The sequence below is a fragment of the Ahaetulla prasina genome, chromosome 16, assembly GCF_028640845.1.
Source record: "Ahaetulla prasina isolate Xishuangbanna chromosome 16, ASM2864084v1, whole genome shotgun sequence".
Classification (NCBI taxonomy): domain Eukaryota; kingdom Metazoa; phylum Chordata; class Lepidosauria; order Squamata; family Colubridae; genus Ahaetulla; species Ahaetulla prasina.
The window spans coordinates 5,778,144-5,793,816 of NC_080554.1; the positions used below are offsets into that span (position 1 = coordinate 5,778,144).

General features: G+C 39.9%; 1 protein-coding gene across 1 annotated transcript in view; it reads left to right on the plus strand.

Moving 5' to 3' along the window:
* Positions 1–1,039: 1,039 nt before the first annotated feature.
* The window catches only part of C5 (complement C5), a 62,330-nt gene continuing 47,696 nt past the window's right edge, over positions 1,040–15,673 (plus strand). The window contains exons 1-12 of the mRNA XM_058159563.1: positions 1,040–1,269; positions 4,689–4,881; positions 4,967–5,135; positions 6,445–6,515; positions 7,904–7,995; positions 8,773–8,855; positions 9,626–9,716; positions 10,215–10,320; positions 11,014–11,140; positions 11,765–11,880; positions 12,511–12,711; positions 13,436–13,639. Of these exons, the coding sequence (XP_058015546.1) occupies positions 1,205–1,269; positions 4,689–4,881; positions 4,967–5,135; positions 6,445–6,515; positions 7,904–7,995; positions 8,773–8,855; positions 9,626–9,716; positions 10,215–10,320; positions 11,014–11,140; positions 11,765–11,880; positions 12,511–12,711; positions 13,436–13,639 (1,518 nt within the window). The 5' untranslated portion in view covers positions 1,040–1,204. The remainder of the gene's footprint in view (positions 1,270–4,688; positions 4,882–4,966; positions 5,136–6,444; positions 6,516–7,903; positions 7,996–8,772; positions 8,856–9,625; positions 9,717–10,214; positions 10,321–11,013; positions 11,141–11,764; positions 11,881–12,510; positions 12,712–13,435; positions 13,640–15,673) is intronic.

Below are 15,673 nucleotides of genomic sequence, written 5' to 3' on the forward strand. Positions count from 1 at the left end.
TTCAGTTCTAATTTGTTAGCGGAATGTTTTCAAAGGGAAAAACAAAACAAAACCCAAGAAAGTCCAGTTGTTTTGGGACAACTATGACCTGGACGATTGAGTATCTCCAGAGACATGTCTTTTTTTAAAAAAAAATGCTTTAGTGACTGACAAACAAGAGGCAAAATTAAAAAGCACATTTCAAGAAATCCCAGCCGATCTTTCTTTTCTTTTTTTTTTGAATTTTTTTGAATTTTTCTAGACAAACATACATAAAAACATCTTCAATAAAAATACAAACAGCGTGTCGGTTGGTTGGTTACAAAAACTTTTGTGCAATTTCACCATATTCATAATACGTAATTTATCTTATTTTGCATTTTGCCAATCTAACACGTCCAAATATTTTAATCAATTAAATCTTTTGTTTAACTATAAATATTTTTTCCCTAACTTCATATAAAATGTACTAGATTTTACGTTAATTATATTTGTATCGTTCAATTCAAACCAAAAATATTATATTTTGTATATTTTAACAATTCTTACATTATAAATGTCTCTGTCAAACTTCATTAACGTATTTTTTTATCTAGCCATTGATAAAATAAATCCCATATTTTATAATATTGTTAATCTAATTAAAATTTGATGTAAGCTGTTTACAAGAGGTACATATTAAAAAAACAACATGAACATTTATTGGTACAGCCAAAACTGGGCAAAATATTTACTTCATTGCCACAATGCAAGAAAAGAGGAGTAGTTTTATATATAAGAGATACAATTTTGGCGAAGCAAATACATACAGATGAAGATGGTAGAATTTTGATGGCTGATCTTTCTAATTGGAAAGGTTTCGCCTGATTACCTAAACCTTTTGAGTTTGAGTTACAAATTCAAGTGGGGTGGGTGGGGCTGAAGGATATCTCTCCCTAGGCAGTAGAACTATCTAGTTTATATTTATATTTTTTTTAAATTTAGACACCGCCCATCTCAGTATCCCAGTGGTTCTGGGCGGTTTACAATGACGCACCCAATAATGTAATCAGTTCCCTTTCATTTTTCCGAATAGAAAAGGGGATTTTTTTTTTCTATAAGGAACTAAATATCCTCTTTGCTGATTCGATGAATGATTAACTTCTAGATCAATTTGCTCACAAATTTCATCACGGGGAGTTAAGACAAGGACATTCAGAACTTGATTCGCCCAGTTTATGTAGACATGGTTTATCTAGGCATTTTCTTATTTTTGATGCTTTACGGAAGAAGTTTGGCTCAGGACCAAACGTAAGTAGTTACTGAGTTGCTGCAAAGGGATATTGGAATTAGATCAAGCTTAATTGTTGGAAGGGTTAATTAAAACAGGACGTAACCGGAGGATGAACTTGCATAATTAGAGTCGATTTGATGCAAACGCGATAAAATCTGATTTCTACTCATTGTGGCTTTTTGCAAATATTGATCTGAGTTACGGCTTCTGGTTTTGAGTTTTGAAATCTCTTGTAATGGTTTCTTAGTCCGATCAGATGTTGAGAAAACTTTCATTTCCCTGGATGGTCTACTTTATGAGGCTAACAAATGGCCAAATTTCCTCCCTAAATTAGCCAATATTAACACTCACTAGTTTTGTTTTGTTTTAGTTTTTTTTTTTTTAATAGAGAGTTTGCTCTATTTTAGAAGCTCTTTGGAAATGCAAGGCTGAAATTGTGAGGCAAGTTAACAGAATAACAGAGTTGGAAGGGACCTTGGAGGTCTTCTAGTCCAACCCCCTGCTCAAGCGGGAGACCCTATCCCATTTCAGACAAATGGCTGTCAAATCTCTCTTTGAAATCCTCCAGTGATGGAGCACACCCAATTTCTGAAGGCAAGCCATTCCATTAATTAATTGTTCTAATTGTCAGGGAAATTTTTCCTTAGTTTTCAGATTGATTCTTTCCTAAATTATTTTTCCTTCCATCTCAGGATTTAGGGCAAATTTTGCCCCAATGGGGTCAACAATTTTTCTATTATCATTTACCTGTAACTATTTTTCCTTCAAGAAATGCCCACAAATAAAGACTTAGTTTTATGCTCCTACACAAACCTTGACTGTGTTTTTCACAAGCAAGACAGTGACCCCTTGGGATTCTGTAGTTTTATTCTCAGAAAATAATTTTTTTCCTGAGCTTGTCTTCTTTATGTAAGTGGTTATGTCTTGACTTTATTGTTGGTGTAATCTGCAAGCCCTTTTTCTACTGTAGTAGAATAGAGTTGGAAGGGACCTTGGAGGTCTTCTAGTCCAGCCCCCTACTCAAGCAGGAGAATCTATACCATCTCAGACAAGGGAATGTCAAGTCTCTTCTTAAAAACTTCCAGTGATGGAGCACCGACAATTTCTGGAGGCAAGCTGTTCCAGTGGTTAATAATTGTCCTTACTTGTTAGGAAGTTTCTCCTTAATTCCAGGTTGTTTCTCTCTTTGATTAGTTTCCATTCATTGTTTCCTGTCCTGCCTTCTGGTGCTTTGGAGAATAAATTGACCCCCCTCTTCTTTGGGGCAGCCTCTCAAATACTGGAAGACTGCTATCATGTCGCCCCTAATTCTTCTTTTCTTTAGACTAGCCAGACCCAAAACCTGCAGCCATTCCTCATATGTTCTAGCTTCCAGGACTTCAATCCTCTTAGTTGCTCTTCTCTGAACGTTTTCCAAAGTCTCAACATCTTTTAAGCAATGTGGTGACCACAGTTGGTTGCATTATTCCAGGTTTAGGCTTACTAGGGTTTTGTAAAGAGGCACTAATACTTCGCCTGATCTTGGTTCTATGCCTCTGTTTATACAACCCAGGATTGTGTTAGCTTTTTTGGCGGCTGCTGCACACGGCTGGCTCATATTCAAGTGATCATCCACTAGGACTCCAAGGTCCCTCTTACAGTAACTGTTTTTGAGCCAGGTCTCGCCTAATCTGTACTTATACCTTTGATTTTTCCTGCCTAAATGTAAACTTTTACTTTTCTACACATTAAAATTCATTTTGTTGGATAAGGTGCATTGTTCAAGTTTGTCCAGATCTTCTGGGATCTTGAGTTTGTCTTGAAAGCTTTCATGCTAAAAGCAGGTCAGAAATAAACAGGTACATAGAAACAGATGGATAAATGGAGGCATCCAAAGATTCGAAAAAAGATTAATAAGCTATTCAAACCCAAGCAATACTCTAGAAATTCATCTAATTCTTTTGCCTGTAAGGAACTTGTTGATTTTGGATTCAGCCCTGCTAAGACTGTAGACCGCAAGACAATTCTTCCTCTTGCCTTCCAGTTACTTAAGTTTGTGCTTTGCATGTTGTGCAATGCTTGTGCTTTGCATGTTGCAATTAAAGATGCTTATCACTGGTATTGTTGAAAAGCTTAACTGTGAAGTTTTGCTTAAAAGAATAAGAATAGATATGCATGGAAAGTTGTGGGTTTGTGCACGTATCCTAAATCTTTCATACTATTTGGAAAAGATGTTTGCAATGAAAGCGTAGGAATTTGATAAGATTTTCTTCTTTACTTTGCCATTGGAATGATTGGAACATGCAGAGAAAAACACACAGGGGGAGTGAAATGAATTAGATTCATTTATTTAGCTCGATTCTTTTCGTACACTTTTCTCCAATGTTCACTTATAAAAGAGGAATAGCTGTTTCTTAAACAATGCTTAACAATGCAAACAGGTCCATGGCTTCAGAAGAAAATAAAACTTTTTCAACAGTAATGACTACTGTCATTAATACAAAATGACACCAGTGGGTGTTTTTGAGGCTATCCCAAAGATTCCTCTATAGCTATGATCCAGATATACTTGTGGGATGTACTCATCATTAATCTGTTAAAGACCTTGGAGTTTTCATGTCAAATGATCTAAGTGCCAAAGCCCACTGCAACTACATAGCAAAAAAAGCTCTAAGAGTTGTAAACCTAATTTTGCGTAGCTTCTTTTCCAAAAACACCACACTACTAACCAGAGCATATAAAACATTTACTAGACCAATTCTAGAATACAGCTCGCCTGTTTGGAACCCTCACCACATCTCTGACATCAATACAATTGAACGTGTCCAGAAATATTTTACAAGAAGAGTTCTCCATTCCTCTGAAAACAACAAAATACCTTATCCCACCAGACTTGAAATCCTAGGCTTAGAAAACTTGGAACTCCGTCGCCTTCGACAAGACCTAAGTTTAACTCACAGAATCATCTATTGTAATGTCCTTCCTGTCAAAGACTACTTCAGCTTTAATTGCAATAATACTAGAGCAACTAATAGATTTAAACTTAATGTCAACCGCTTTAATCTAGATTGCAGAAAATATGACTTCTGTAACAGAATCATCAGTGCTTGGAATACTTTACCTGACACTGTGGTCTCTTCCCATAATCCTAAAAGTTTTATCCAAAAACTTTCTACTATTGACCTCACCCCATTCCTAAGTGCACCATTAGGGGCATGCATAAGCGCACAAACGTGCCTACCGTTCCTGTCCTATTGTTTTTTTTTTCTTTTCTTCTTCCTATATATCTGCTTATACCTCCTTATATTTACTCATATATGTATTTATATACTATATAATCTTTTTGTATGATACCTACATATATTGTTGTGACAAAATAAATAAATAAAATAAATAAATGGTCCTCCTTCTGTAAGACATAATGGATAGAAATGGTGGTGATGTCTTTCTGCTGCAGATATGTCATTTCAGCCCCTAAGTTTATCCGTGTTGGAGCCTCTGAGCAAGTAGTTATTCAAGCCTATGGATACACTCAAGAATTCTCGGCCACGATCTCTATTAAAAGCTACCCAGATAAAATAATTACCTACGCCTTTGGTACCATCCAGCTGACTCCAGCCAACCGTTTCCAAGGCTCTGTCTCCTTAACAGTACGTAATAAAGCACAGCTGAGCTGCTTTAAGTTGGTTGGTGTTGTCCTGCTTGTATTTAAAAGCATTTCCACCCCAAATCTAGGTTCAGCCGAAGGATTTAAGGACCAATGATCCCCAGACACGGGTGGAGTCTGTATATCTCGAAGCAACTTCGGCCCATTTTACAAGACAGAAGAAAATGCTGCTTACGTACGATAATGGCTTTTTATTCATCCAGACTGACAAACCTATTTACACTCCGGATCAATCAGGTAACCTCTTTTCCTTCATCTTGCTTTTAAGAGCTTGATCTCGGTTCTAGATTATCTCCCTTCAACAAAGATCAAACCGACAAGCTGATTAAGAACGGGAAGCTGAGAACTTTTATAATTCCTATCATCATCATCATCATCATCATCATCATCATCATCATCATCATCATTTAAGGACCCCATAATCCCTTGTGGGGTGGAGTCTGGGCAACAGAATAGAATAAAATAGAATAGAATAGAATAGAATAGAATAGAATAGAAGTAGAGTAGAGTAGAGTAGAATAGAGTAGAGTAGAGTGGCTGGACTGGACTGGACTGGACTGGACTGGAATAGAATAGGAGTAGAGTAGAATAGAATAGAATAGAATAGAATAGGAGTAGAGTAGAGTAGAGTAGAGTAGAATAGAATAGAATAGAATAGAATAGAAGTAGAGTAGAGTAGAGTAGAGTAGAGTAGAGTAGAGTAGAGTAGAGTAGAGTAGAGTAGAGTAGAGTAGAGTAGAGTAGATTGGACTGGACTGGACTGGACTGGACTAGAATAGGAGTAGAGTAGAGTAGAATAGAATAGAATAGAATAGAATAGAATAGGAGTAGAGTAGAGTAGAATAGAATAGAATAGAATAGAATAGAATAGAATAGAATAGAATAGAATAGGAGTAGAGTAGAGTAGAGTAGAGTAGAGTAGAGTAGAGTAGAGTAGAGTAGAGTAGAGTAGACTGGACTGGACTGGACTGGACTGGACTAGAATAGGAGTAGAGTAGAATAGAATAGAATAGGAGTAGAGTAGAGTAGAGTAGAGTAGAATAGAATAGAATAGAATAGAATAGAATAGAATAGAATAGAATAGAATAGAATAGAATTCTTTATTGGCCAAGTGTGATTGGACACACAAGGAATTTGTCTTGGTGCATATGCTCTCAGTGTACATAAAAGACAAGATACGTTCATCAAGAATCATAAGGTGAAACACGTAATGATAGTCACATAGGGTACAAATAAGCAATCAGGAAACAATCAATATAAATCATAAGGATACAAACAACAAAGTTACAGTCATACAGTCATAAGTGGAAGGAGATGGGTGATGGGAACGTAAAATTAGTGCAGACTTAGTAAATAGTTTGACAGTGTTGAGGGAATTATTTGTTTAGCAAAGTGATGGCGTTCGGGGAAAAAACCCTTCTTGTGTCTAGTGGTTCTGGTGTGCAGTGCTCTATAGCGTCATTTTGAGGGTAGGAGTTGTAGAGCCGGCCCTTTTGTTGCACATTTAATTAAAATAATTAAATGTCATTTCAAATCGTCTTTACAGTGAAAGTCCGAGTCTACTCGCTGAATGAAGAACTGAGGCCAGCTCGGCGTGCAGCTGTCTTAACTTTTGTGGTTAGTCCATCTTAGCATGCCTTTATTTACATTTTACATTTTAAGCCTAAGCCAAACAGGACAATATATGGTAAAAAAAAAAAAAAAACTCAGTCATCCAAGTCGTGGCTGTCCCAAAAGTGCTTTTTCAAAAGGCAAGTGGACTTTCTTTATTTTTCCTTGAAGACAAGGAATGGAAACCGAGTGGAGCAAGTGGCCCGTTTTAAGTTTCTGTGTGTTATCACAAAAAGAGGATCTGACCACATTGCAGTATTGGTCAAAAGAGCCCAGCAGAGATTATACTACCTGAGACTTCTCAGGCAACAACAACTGAATGAAAAACTGCTGGTGACCTTCTACCTCTGCACCATACAGAGTATTTTAACTTACTGCACTTTTGTATGGTTTGCCAGTTGCATAGTGGCAGATAAGACAGCACTCCAGAGGGTCAACGTCATTGCTCAGAGGATCATTGGTTGCCCTCTCCCTTCCTTGGAAGAGATTTATAGCTCCCGCTGCCTTAAGAAAGTTCAAAACATCCTTAAAGATCCATCTCATCCTGGGCACCTTTTTTTTTTTTTGAACTATTGCCATCTGGCAGACGGTACAGGACAATAAAAACGAGGACAAATAGGCTGAAAAACAGCTTATATCCCAGGGCAGTAACTATATTGAATTCTACTTTATAGTGCAATATTAATGCAATATCAGCGGTTTTCAATTCAATTGCATAGAATGTGAAGGAGCTGTGTTTATTTTTTATATATAATGTACACTGAAGATGGCATTTAATTTTGTTGTATGTGGTGCATGTAAGTAAAAAAAAAGTAAGGTAAAAGTAAAAGTAAAGTAAAGTAAAGTTTTCGCTTCTCACCCAAAAATCTTCTTCCATTGTGAAAGTAACTGGAAAAATCCATCTGCCTTTCAAAAAAGCAACTTTAGGGATAAAAGTTCGGCAGTTCGGCGGTTCGAATCCCTAGTACAGGTGCTTGAGCAGGGGCTGGGCTAGATGACCTCCAAGGTCCCTTCCAACTCTGTTATTGTTACCCCATTCTTACCAAAGCGACATCTTCACTAGCAGCCCCTCCTTTTCAGATCATGGATCATTATTTATAGAAAAAAAGGGAATCGGAGACTAAGGCTGGAAATGGACTAAAGATTATTAAATGTAATTTGATGAAGCGTAGGGTTTCCTGCCTGGGCAGGGGGTTGGCTGGACTAGAAGACCTCCAAGGTCCCTTCCAACTCTGTTATTATGTTATGTTATGAAATTTAAGGATTTGGGCATCCATGGAATTTTTAAAAAGACGTTCTACATCCCAACAAGAATGAATAATACGTCAACTCTCAATAAAACTCCACAAATGCCCTGCACTTTTTTTCAAAGTGCCCTTTTGTGTCTCATGAAGGACCCAGATGGGGTAGACGTGGACATCATACGTGAAGAAGACGCTACCGGGATCGTCTCGTTTCCTGAATTCAAAATTCCTCCATATCCTAAGTAAATCTATTTACATTTTCAATACAATACCTTGAATTAAGTATTAGTTTGAAAGCAAAATGTAGAAACAAAGCGGTGAAATATTGTGGAAACAAAATTGTGAGTATATAGATTTCTGCATCCGATTAAGAAAACGAACCGAAGGGGAAATTGATGTATTTAAAATCCGGGCTTGCCATGCATAGAAATGGCCACACGATGGCAGCATTGGATTTTATATTCCAGTGACTCATCTGTGTATTTAAAATTGGGGCTGCCATGTATTTAAATGGCCACACGATGGCGGCAAAGCATTAGATTTTATATTCCAGTGACTCATCTGTGTATTTAAAATTGGGGCTGCCATGTATTTAAATGGCCACACGATGGCAGCAAAGCATTAGATTTTATATTCCAGTGACTCATCTGTGTATTTAAAATTGGGGCTGCCATGTATTTAAATGGCCACACGATGGCGGCAAAGCATTAGATTTTATATTCCATTGACTCATCTGTGTATTTAAAATTGGGGCTGCCATGTATTTAAATGGCCACACGATGGCAGCAAAGCATTAGATTTTATATTCCACTGACTCATCTGTGTATTTAAAATTGGGGCTGCCATGTATTTAAATGGCCACACGATGGCAGCAAAGCATTAGATTTTATATTCCACTACCTCATCTATGCATTTTGGAATAGAGAAAAACCAGATTTACTGAAAAGAAAAGACTTATTTAAAGATCTACAATTATTTAACTGCATTATGGGATGTCTTGTTATTATTATTATTTTTAGGTTTGGTATTTGGACCATTAAAGCCAAGTACGATAAAGAATTCACAACCTCTGCCGTAGCAAAGTTTCAAGTGAAAGAATATGGTAATCTTGATGATTTTACTGCGATATTACTACACATATTCATGCCATGATGAGTATTATTAGATATTATTATCCCATTTTTTATATATACAACACAAAGTGGGGATCGTGCCTAATATTTCTGCCTTCTATTTTGCCCATAACAACCCTGCAAGGTGGGTCAGGCAGAATAAAAATGGCTGTGGTGAAGAGATTTGACTCAGTTCGGGCAGTTTGAGAGAAAATAATTTCTCTCAAACTCCAAATTATTTGGAATTAAATAATATGACTTTCAGCTGATCTTGCTTGGAAGCAACAGAAGCTAAATTCCCCATGTAAGATGTCAAATCTTTACCATTTTAAGCTATAGTGAGATACATTTTCCATCATATACATTTCTCAAGGCCCAGCAGATCAGTGGTGGGTTTCAAATTTTTTTACTACCGGTTCTGTGGGCGTGGCTTGATGGACGTGGCAGGGGAAGGATACTGTAAAATCTCCATTCCCTCCCCACTCCAGGGGAAGTATACTGCAAAATCCCCATTTCCTCCTAATCAGCTGGGACTTGGAAGGCAGAGAATAGATGGGGGCAGGGCTAGTCAGAATTTTTACTACCGGTTCTCCGAACTACTTAAAATTTCTTCTACCGGTTCTCCAGAACTGGTCAGAACCTGCTGAAACCCACCACTGCAGCAGATAAAAAAAGATATCTTCTGTAGAAAATGTTTTTTTTAAGAAAATATTTGTCATTGAACTGTTAGGAAGGAACTGTCTTTTCTTTTACATTTCAGCCATGCCAAGATTTTCGGTTGAAATTATTCCAGAAAACAGCTTTATTAGCTCCAACCATTTCGAACGCTTCAAGATTACTATCCTTGCTCGGTAAGACCAGATTGTCAATTTTATGAGTTTCTAGAAAAAGTGCAGAGAAGAGCAACCAAGAGGATTAGGGGACTGGCAGCTAAAACATATGAAGAATGGTTGCAGGAACTGGGCATGGCTAGTCTAGTGAAGAGAAGGACCAGGGGAGACAGGATAGCAGTCTTCCAATATTTGAGGGACTGCCACAGAGGGGAAGGGGCTCAAGCTATTTTCCAAAGCACCCAAAAGCCAGACAAAGAACAATGGATAGAAACTGATCAAGGAGAGATTCAACCTGGAAATAAGGAGAAATTTTCTGACAGTGAGAACAATCAACCAATGATTGTTGTCATCAGAAATTGTGGGAGCTTCATCCCTGGAAGCTTTCAAGAAGAGACTGGACAGGTGTAGGTTCTCCTGCTAGGGCGAAGTGAGGGGAGGGTTGGACTAAATGACCTACAAGGTCCCTTCCAACTCTGTTATTCTGATGTTTGTGTTGCTTTGGTCTCTGCCTTCAAGGTATTTTTACAAGAAGAAGCTGACCGAAGCCGAAATTTACGTCCGCTTTGGAATCGTTCAAGGAAGCCAAAAGAACATGTTACCCAAATCGTTGCGTCAAATTCACGTAAGCCTGGAGTGAGACACCCCCCCCCCCGCAATCAAGCCTATTCTAGATTCAGACTTCTAGGTTTATCTTGGCGGGGGGGGGGGAGCGCACGACATCTAAGTTTCCACTTTGAATGTCACAGTCATAAGACAACATTTTGAACTGAAATTTAGCCCTAAAAATCCACGTCTTCTCCGTACGTCATTCGTTTTCCATAGAATAAAATGATTGTTGGCAAAGCTGCGTCACTTTACATTCGAGCTGTTTATAAACAATATGGACCAGGTTGTTGTTGGTTTTTTTTAAAAAAACCAAACACACAGAAAAAGGCCCCAATTAAATCTGTTTTGAGACTGGCAACTTCTGCCTACCAATCTTAAAGCGAAGCAGGACCAGTTAGGGAACATGACACTTGGCTGCAAACCAAGATCTTCTCACATGACCCTTCTAAAGCTTTATTGTGTCTAAATGTGAGCACGAAGGCTGTTTTGTTATCTCTGGGCAGGGAAACCTCTTCCCTTCTGATGTAGATATGGTTTATCGGTAGTTCACAAGCCCCAGACGTTTTGTCCAGTTCAACTTAGGTAGCTTCCTGACCAGATTTACACGAATAAAGGAAGAAACCCACTGCCTGTATCCAAAATCACTGCGTTCAAGACTGCAACAGAGGGGGTGGGGTGTCTAATTTCTTGCCTTGTTCCTAATCTTTAGATGGAGGAAGGCGTCGGGGTGCTTTATTTTAATAGCCGAATAGCTATCAGTGAATTAGGATACAGCGAGCTCTCAGATATTGATGGGGCCACCCTCTATATCGCGGCTTCGGTGCTGGAAACCAGAGGTAATTGTCTGTCTTTCTGTCTGTCTGTCTGTCTGTCTGTCTGTCTGTCTTCTTATCTATCTTTATTCCATCCATCCCATCCCTCTCTTTCTCAATTATCTATCTCTATCTATCTCTCTAAGGGATGCAGAGGCTCGGTGGCTAAGATGCTGAGCTTGTCAATTGAAAGGTCGGTAGTTCAGCGGTTCGAAACCCTAGTGCCGCGCAATGTATTTAAACACAACAATACACGAGCACACAATAGATGCAAACTTAAGGTAAACCGCACCAAACTCGATTGCAGAAAATAGAAAATAGGATTGGTGTGGTCCTACAACAGAGTGGTCAATTCCTGGAATGCACTACCTGACTCTGTGGTTTCTTCCCCAAACCCCCCAAATTTTAACCTAAGACTGTCTACTGTTGACCTCACCCCATTCCTAAGAGGTTTGTAAGGGGCGTGCATAAGAGCACCAGCGTGCCTACCGTCCCTGTCCTAATGTTCCCTTTAATTGTATTCATTTTATGTATTCAATTCATGCTTATACTTATATATATTATCTAATACGTACTCGACAAAAATCAATCAATCAAATCAAATAAATATTTCTTTAACTGAAAACATCCAATCCCTTGTTTTGACAGATGGGCACAGCGAAGATGCTGAACTGACCACCATTAAATACACCTTGTCCCCTTACAAGTTGGATTTGATTGCCACGCCTCTTTTTGTGAAACCCGGACTTCCTTATTTCATTAAGGTGAGTCAAATCTGATGAAGTTCCCAGTTGGGTCCTCCTTCGCTCGCTCTTTGCGATTTTCTCTTGTGAGATTTCTCACCTGCCAGAATCAAGATAGAGATGAGTGACTTGCTGACTCATTCGCGTCAGAAGCATCCCAGTTAAAATAAGGCTATACAACATCATTTTTAAAAAATATATATATATATAAGGTACAAGATTAAAATATGTGACAAGTTAAACAGAAACTGGCAACATTGATTGCATTCTTTTGCACTGCCATGAGGTCCTCAAACATGCAGGACACAAAGAGCAGGTATACAAGTGTTTTGTTGTCTGCATATCACCACAATCCTTGGTCCTGCATGTCCTGGGTCATTCTGTTTCTCTGTTTTGGTAAGGACCTGTGATCACAGGTTATTAACTGAGATATCAAAATATTCAATGCAATAATTGGAGATAATCCATTTGGCAAATTGACCCAACCTGATTTAGATAGGACAACTTCAACTGTAAACTTGTGAATCTTTGTACCTTGGTGGAGGTAAGATAGCCTATTGCTAGGGATAATAAGGAAATGGTTTCTATTACGATTATTATGAGCAGCGTTGGTTAAGATTAGATAATATACAACCGTTTTTGTGTAAACAGGCGCAGGTGAGGGATATGTTGGATGTGTCGGTTGGCAACGTTCCTGTGGTTCTCAAAGCTACTGCATTGAATGACCAACGGATAGAGACCAGATTAATTGAAGAAGGCTCGGACTTTGGGTCTGGCATAACAAGCTCAAGAGATGGAACAGTTATCTTTACAGTTAACATTCCTTCCGACACCAAAGAATTGGAGTTCAAAGTGAGTGAAATATTTCCTTTCTCTGATCTAGAACCACGCAGGTGTCAAAACCTGTTAGAAATTCTGTTTTTACATGGTACCACAGAGCAAACAAAACAGTACAGTCACCATGTGCTTTACTGCTTAACTATTTTAACTGTAACAGGAAACAAAAGGGCATAGAGTATATATCCCATAGATCCAAACTTGTAAACACTGCCATCTACTGGCTGAGTAGTAATACATTCCACCAATGAATTCCAACAAAACCAAACGTGTTTTGAGGTTTTTAAGAAGAGATTGGACAGCCATTTGTCCAGAACAGAGGGTTGGATTAGAAGACTTCCGAAGTCCCTTCAATAAAGGGACTTTATAATAAAAAGCTATCAGTTCGGGTGAACCGTTTGTTAGCTACCGGTTCAGGAGAACCAGTAGTTAAAACAAAGCTACCGGTTCCTCTGAACTGGTATTTCCGACGATCAGCTGTGCCGCACGATTTAGGTTTGCTAGAAAGCAGGAAATCCTGCTTTCTAGAGAAGCTAAACCGTGCGGCACAGCTGATCCCCTCCCTTTGCTGTTCGACTTACCTTCCCAAGCCTCTTTTTGGTAAGCACTGCACATGCACACGCTGTGCGCATTTGGCGCACGGCACGCATGCGCAGCCAGCAAACCGATTCAGATTTCACCACTGCTTCAAAGTCTGCATTCATGATCTCCGTTGCGTTTTGATTTTTTTTTTTCTTAGATAACAACCGCAGATAAATCTTTACCAGAAGAGAATCAAGCCAGTGAAACCTTTGAGGCCAAATCTTACGTTTCTCTCAGTGGAAGCTATTTGTATATCAGCTGGACTTCAGACCACAGGGCGCTCCAGGTTGGAGAGAGCATGCAGCTCAAAGTACACCCGGCAAGCCACTACATTGAAAAAATACTACACTACAGCTACCTGGTACGCCTTGTAAACATAATTTGACTTTCCCTAAGAGGGGAAAATGGATAAAAAAATGGAAATGCACACCTGTTGTGGCTCATAACATTAAGCGACTGGCAATCCTCAATTTACAACAGTTTGTTTAGTGACTGTTTGAAGATGCAACAGCACCGAAAAAAGTACCGTATATACTCGAATATAAGCCGATCCGAGTATAAGCCGAGGTCCCCAATTTTACCCCAAAAACTGGGGTAAACTGGGGACTCGAGTATAAGCCGAGGGTGGGAAATGAGGCACCTACCGGTTGGGGAAACCCTCCCTCCCTCAGCTGAGAAGGCTGGCGGCTCCCCCGCCCCGCCCTCTCACTGCACCGGCAGGGCTTCCCTGCGCCGTCCGGTAAAATGTGAAAAAAAGAAAGAAAAAAAAACTCGAGTATAAGCCGTATAGACCCGAGTATAAGCCGAGGGGACGTTTTTCAGCACAAAAACCGTGCTGAAAAACTCGGCTTATACTCGAGTATATACGGTAGCTTAGGGCCACTTGCCACACTTATCCCCCCCATTGCTGCATCCCCATGGTCACGTGATCAAAATTGCATTATTTCGTGCTGCCGTGAGGCCTTCAAATGGCCATTGATCAGGACACAAGCTCTATGGCTTAGGGCCCGGGTACTTACGGGACCGCCTGCTGTTACCTTTTGCCTCCCACCGACCCGTACGCTCACACAGAGAGGGCCTTCTCAGGGTGCCGTCCGCCAAACAATGTCGGCTGGCGGCTCCCAGGGGTAGGGCCTTCTCTGTTGGAGCTCCTACGCTTTGGAACGAACTTCCCCCTGGTTTACGTCAAGTGCCTGATCTTCGGACTTTTCGCCGTGAGCTGAAAACGCACCTATTTATTCAAGCGGGACTGGCTTAAAAGTTTTATTAAATTTTTAATTGGGGCTATTTATGAATTTTAGGGTTTTAAATTGTTTTAAATTTCGGCCCTTCCTGTAATATGCTCGGTTTTAGTTTTGTTTTAATGTGTAGATTGTGGGTTTTTTACTATTTGGCTGTACACCGCCCTGAGTCCTTCGGGAGAAGGGCGGTATAAAAATCTAATAAAATAAATAAATAAATAAATAAATAAACAAAGAGCACACAGTTGTCTTGATGGATTGATGGATGGTCGCAGTGTCCCGGAATCACGTGATTCCCCTTTTGCGACCTTTGCAAAGTCCCTGGGGAAGCGAGGTTTCATTTAACAACGGTGTTGGTAACTTAACAACTGCAGGGATTCACCCTGGCAAGAACGGTTGTAAAATGGGGCAAAGCTCACTCAACAAATGTCTCGCTCAGCCACGGAAATGTTGGGCTCCGTTGTGGTCATAAGTCAAGGACTACCTGTATTGCTGAGATCGGGCTGATCCCATTCCTTGCCTGCTGGTTGACTTAATCCACAATCCAACACCAGCTTGGATATCCTAGACCAGTGATGGCGAACCTTTTTGACACAAGTGCCCAAACTGGAACGTGCGTGCGGAGCAATGGAAACCCGAAGACCAGCTGGCAGGCGCATGCATGCCTGTTTTTGGCCGTTTTTTGGGACATTTTTAGGACATTTTTGACCCAGAAAACGGTCCAAAAAACAAGCCAAAGAAGGCCCAAAAATGGCCCGGAAAATGGCCTGTTTTGTGGCTGTTTCCCAGGCAGTTTTCAGGCCATTTTCCAATGCTCGAGCACCTGCGAAGATCAGCTGGCTGGCACCGGAAACCAAAAGATCAGCTGGTGACAGCACGCATGCCTTCAGATAGGGCCAGTGGTGGGATTCAGCCGGTTCGCACCACTTCGGGAGAACCGGTTGTTAACTTTCTGAGCAGTTTGGCAAACTGGTTGTTGGAAGAAATCATTAGGGCAGAGAACCGGTTGTTACATTACCTGAATCCCACCACTGGAGAGCGCTCTGCGTGCCACCTCTGGCACGCGTGTCATAGGTTCACCATCACGGCCCGAGACCAACACAGCCAACGAAATAATCAACATTAATTGTCTTCTAGGCTTAACAATCCTTCTT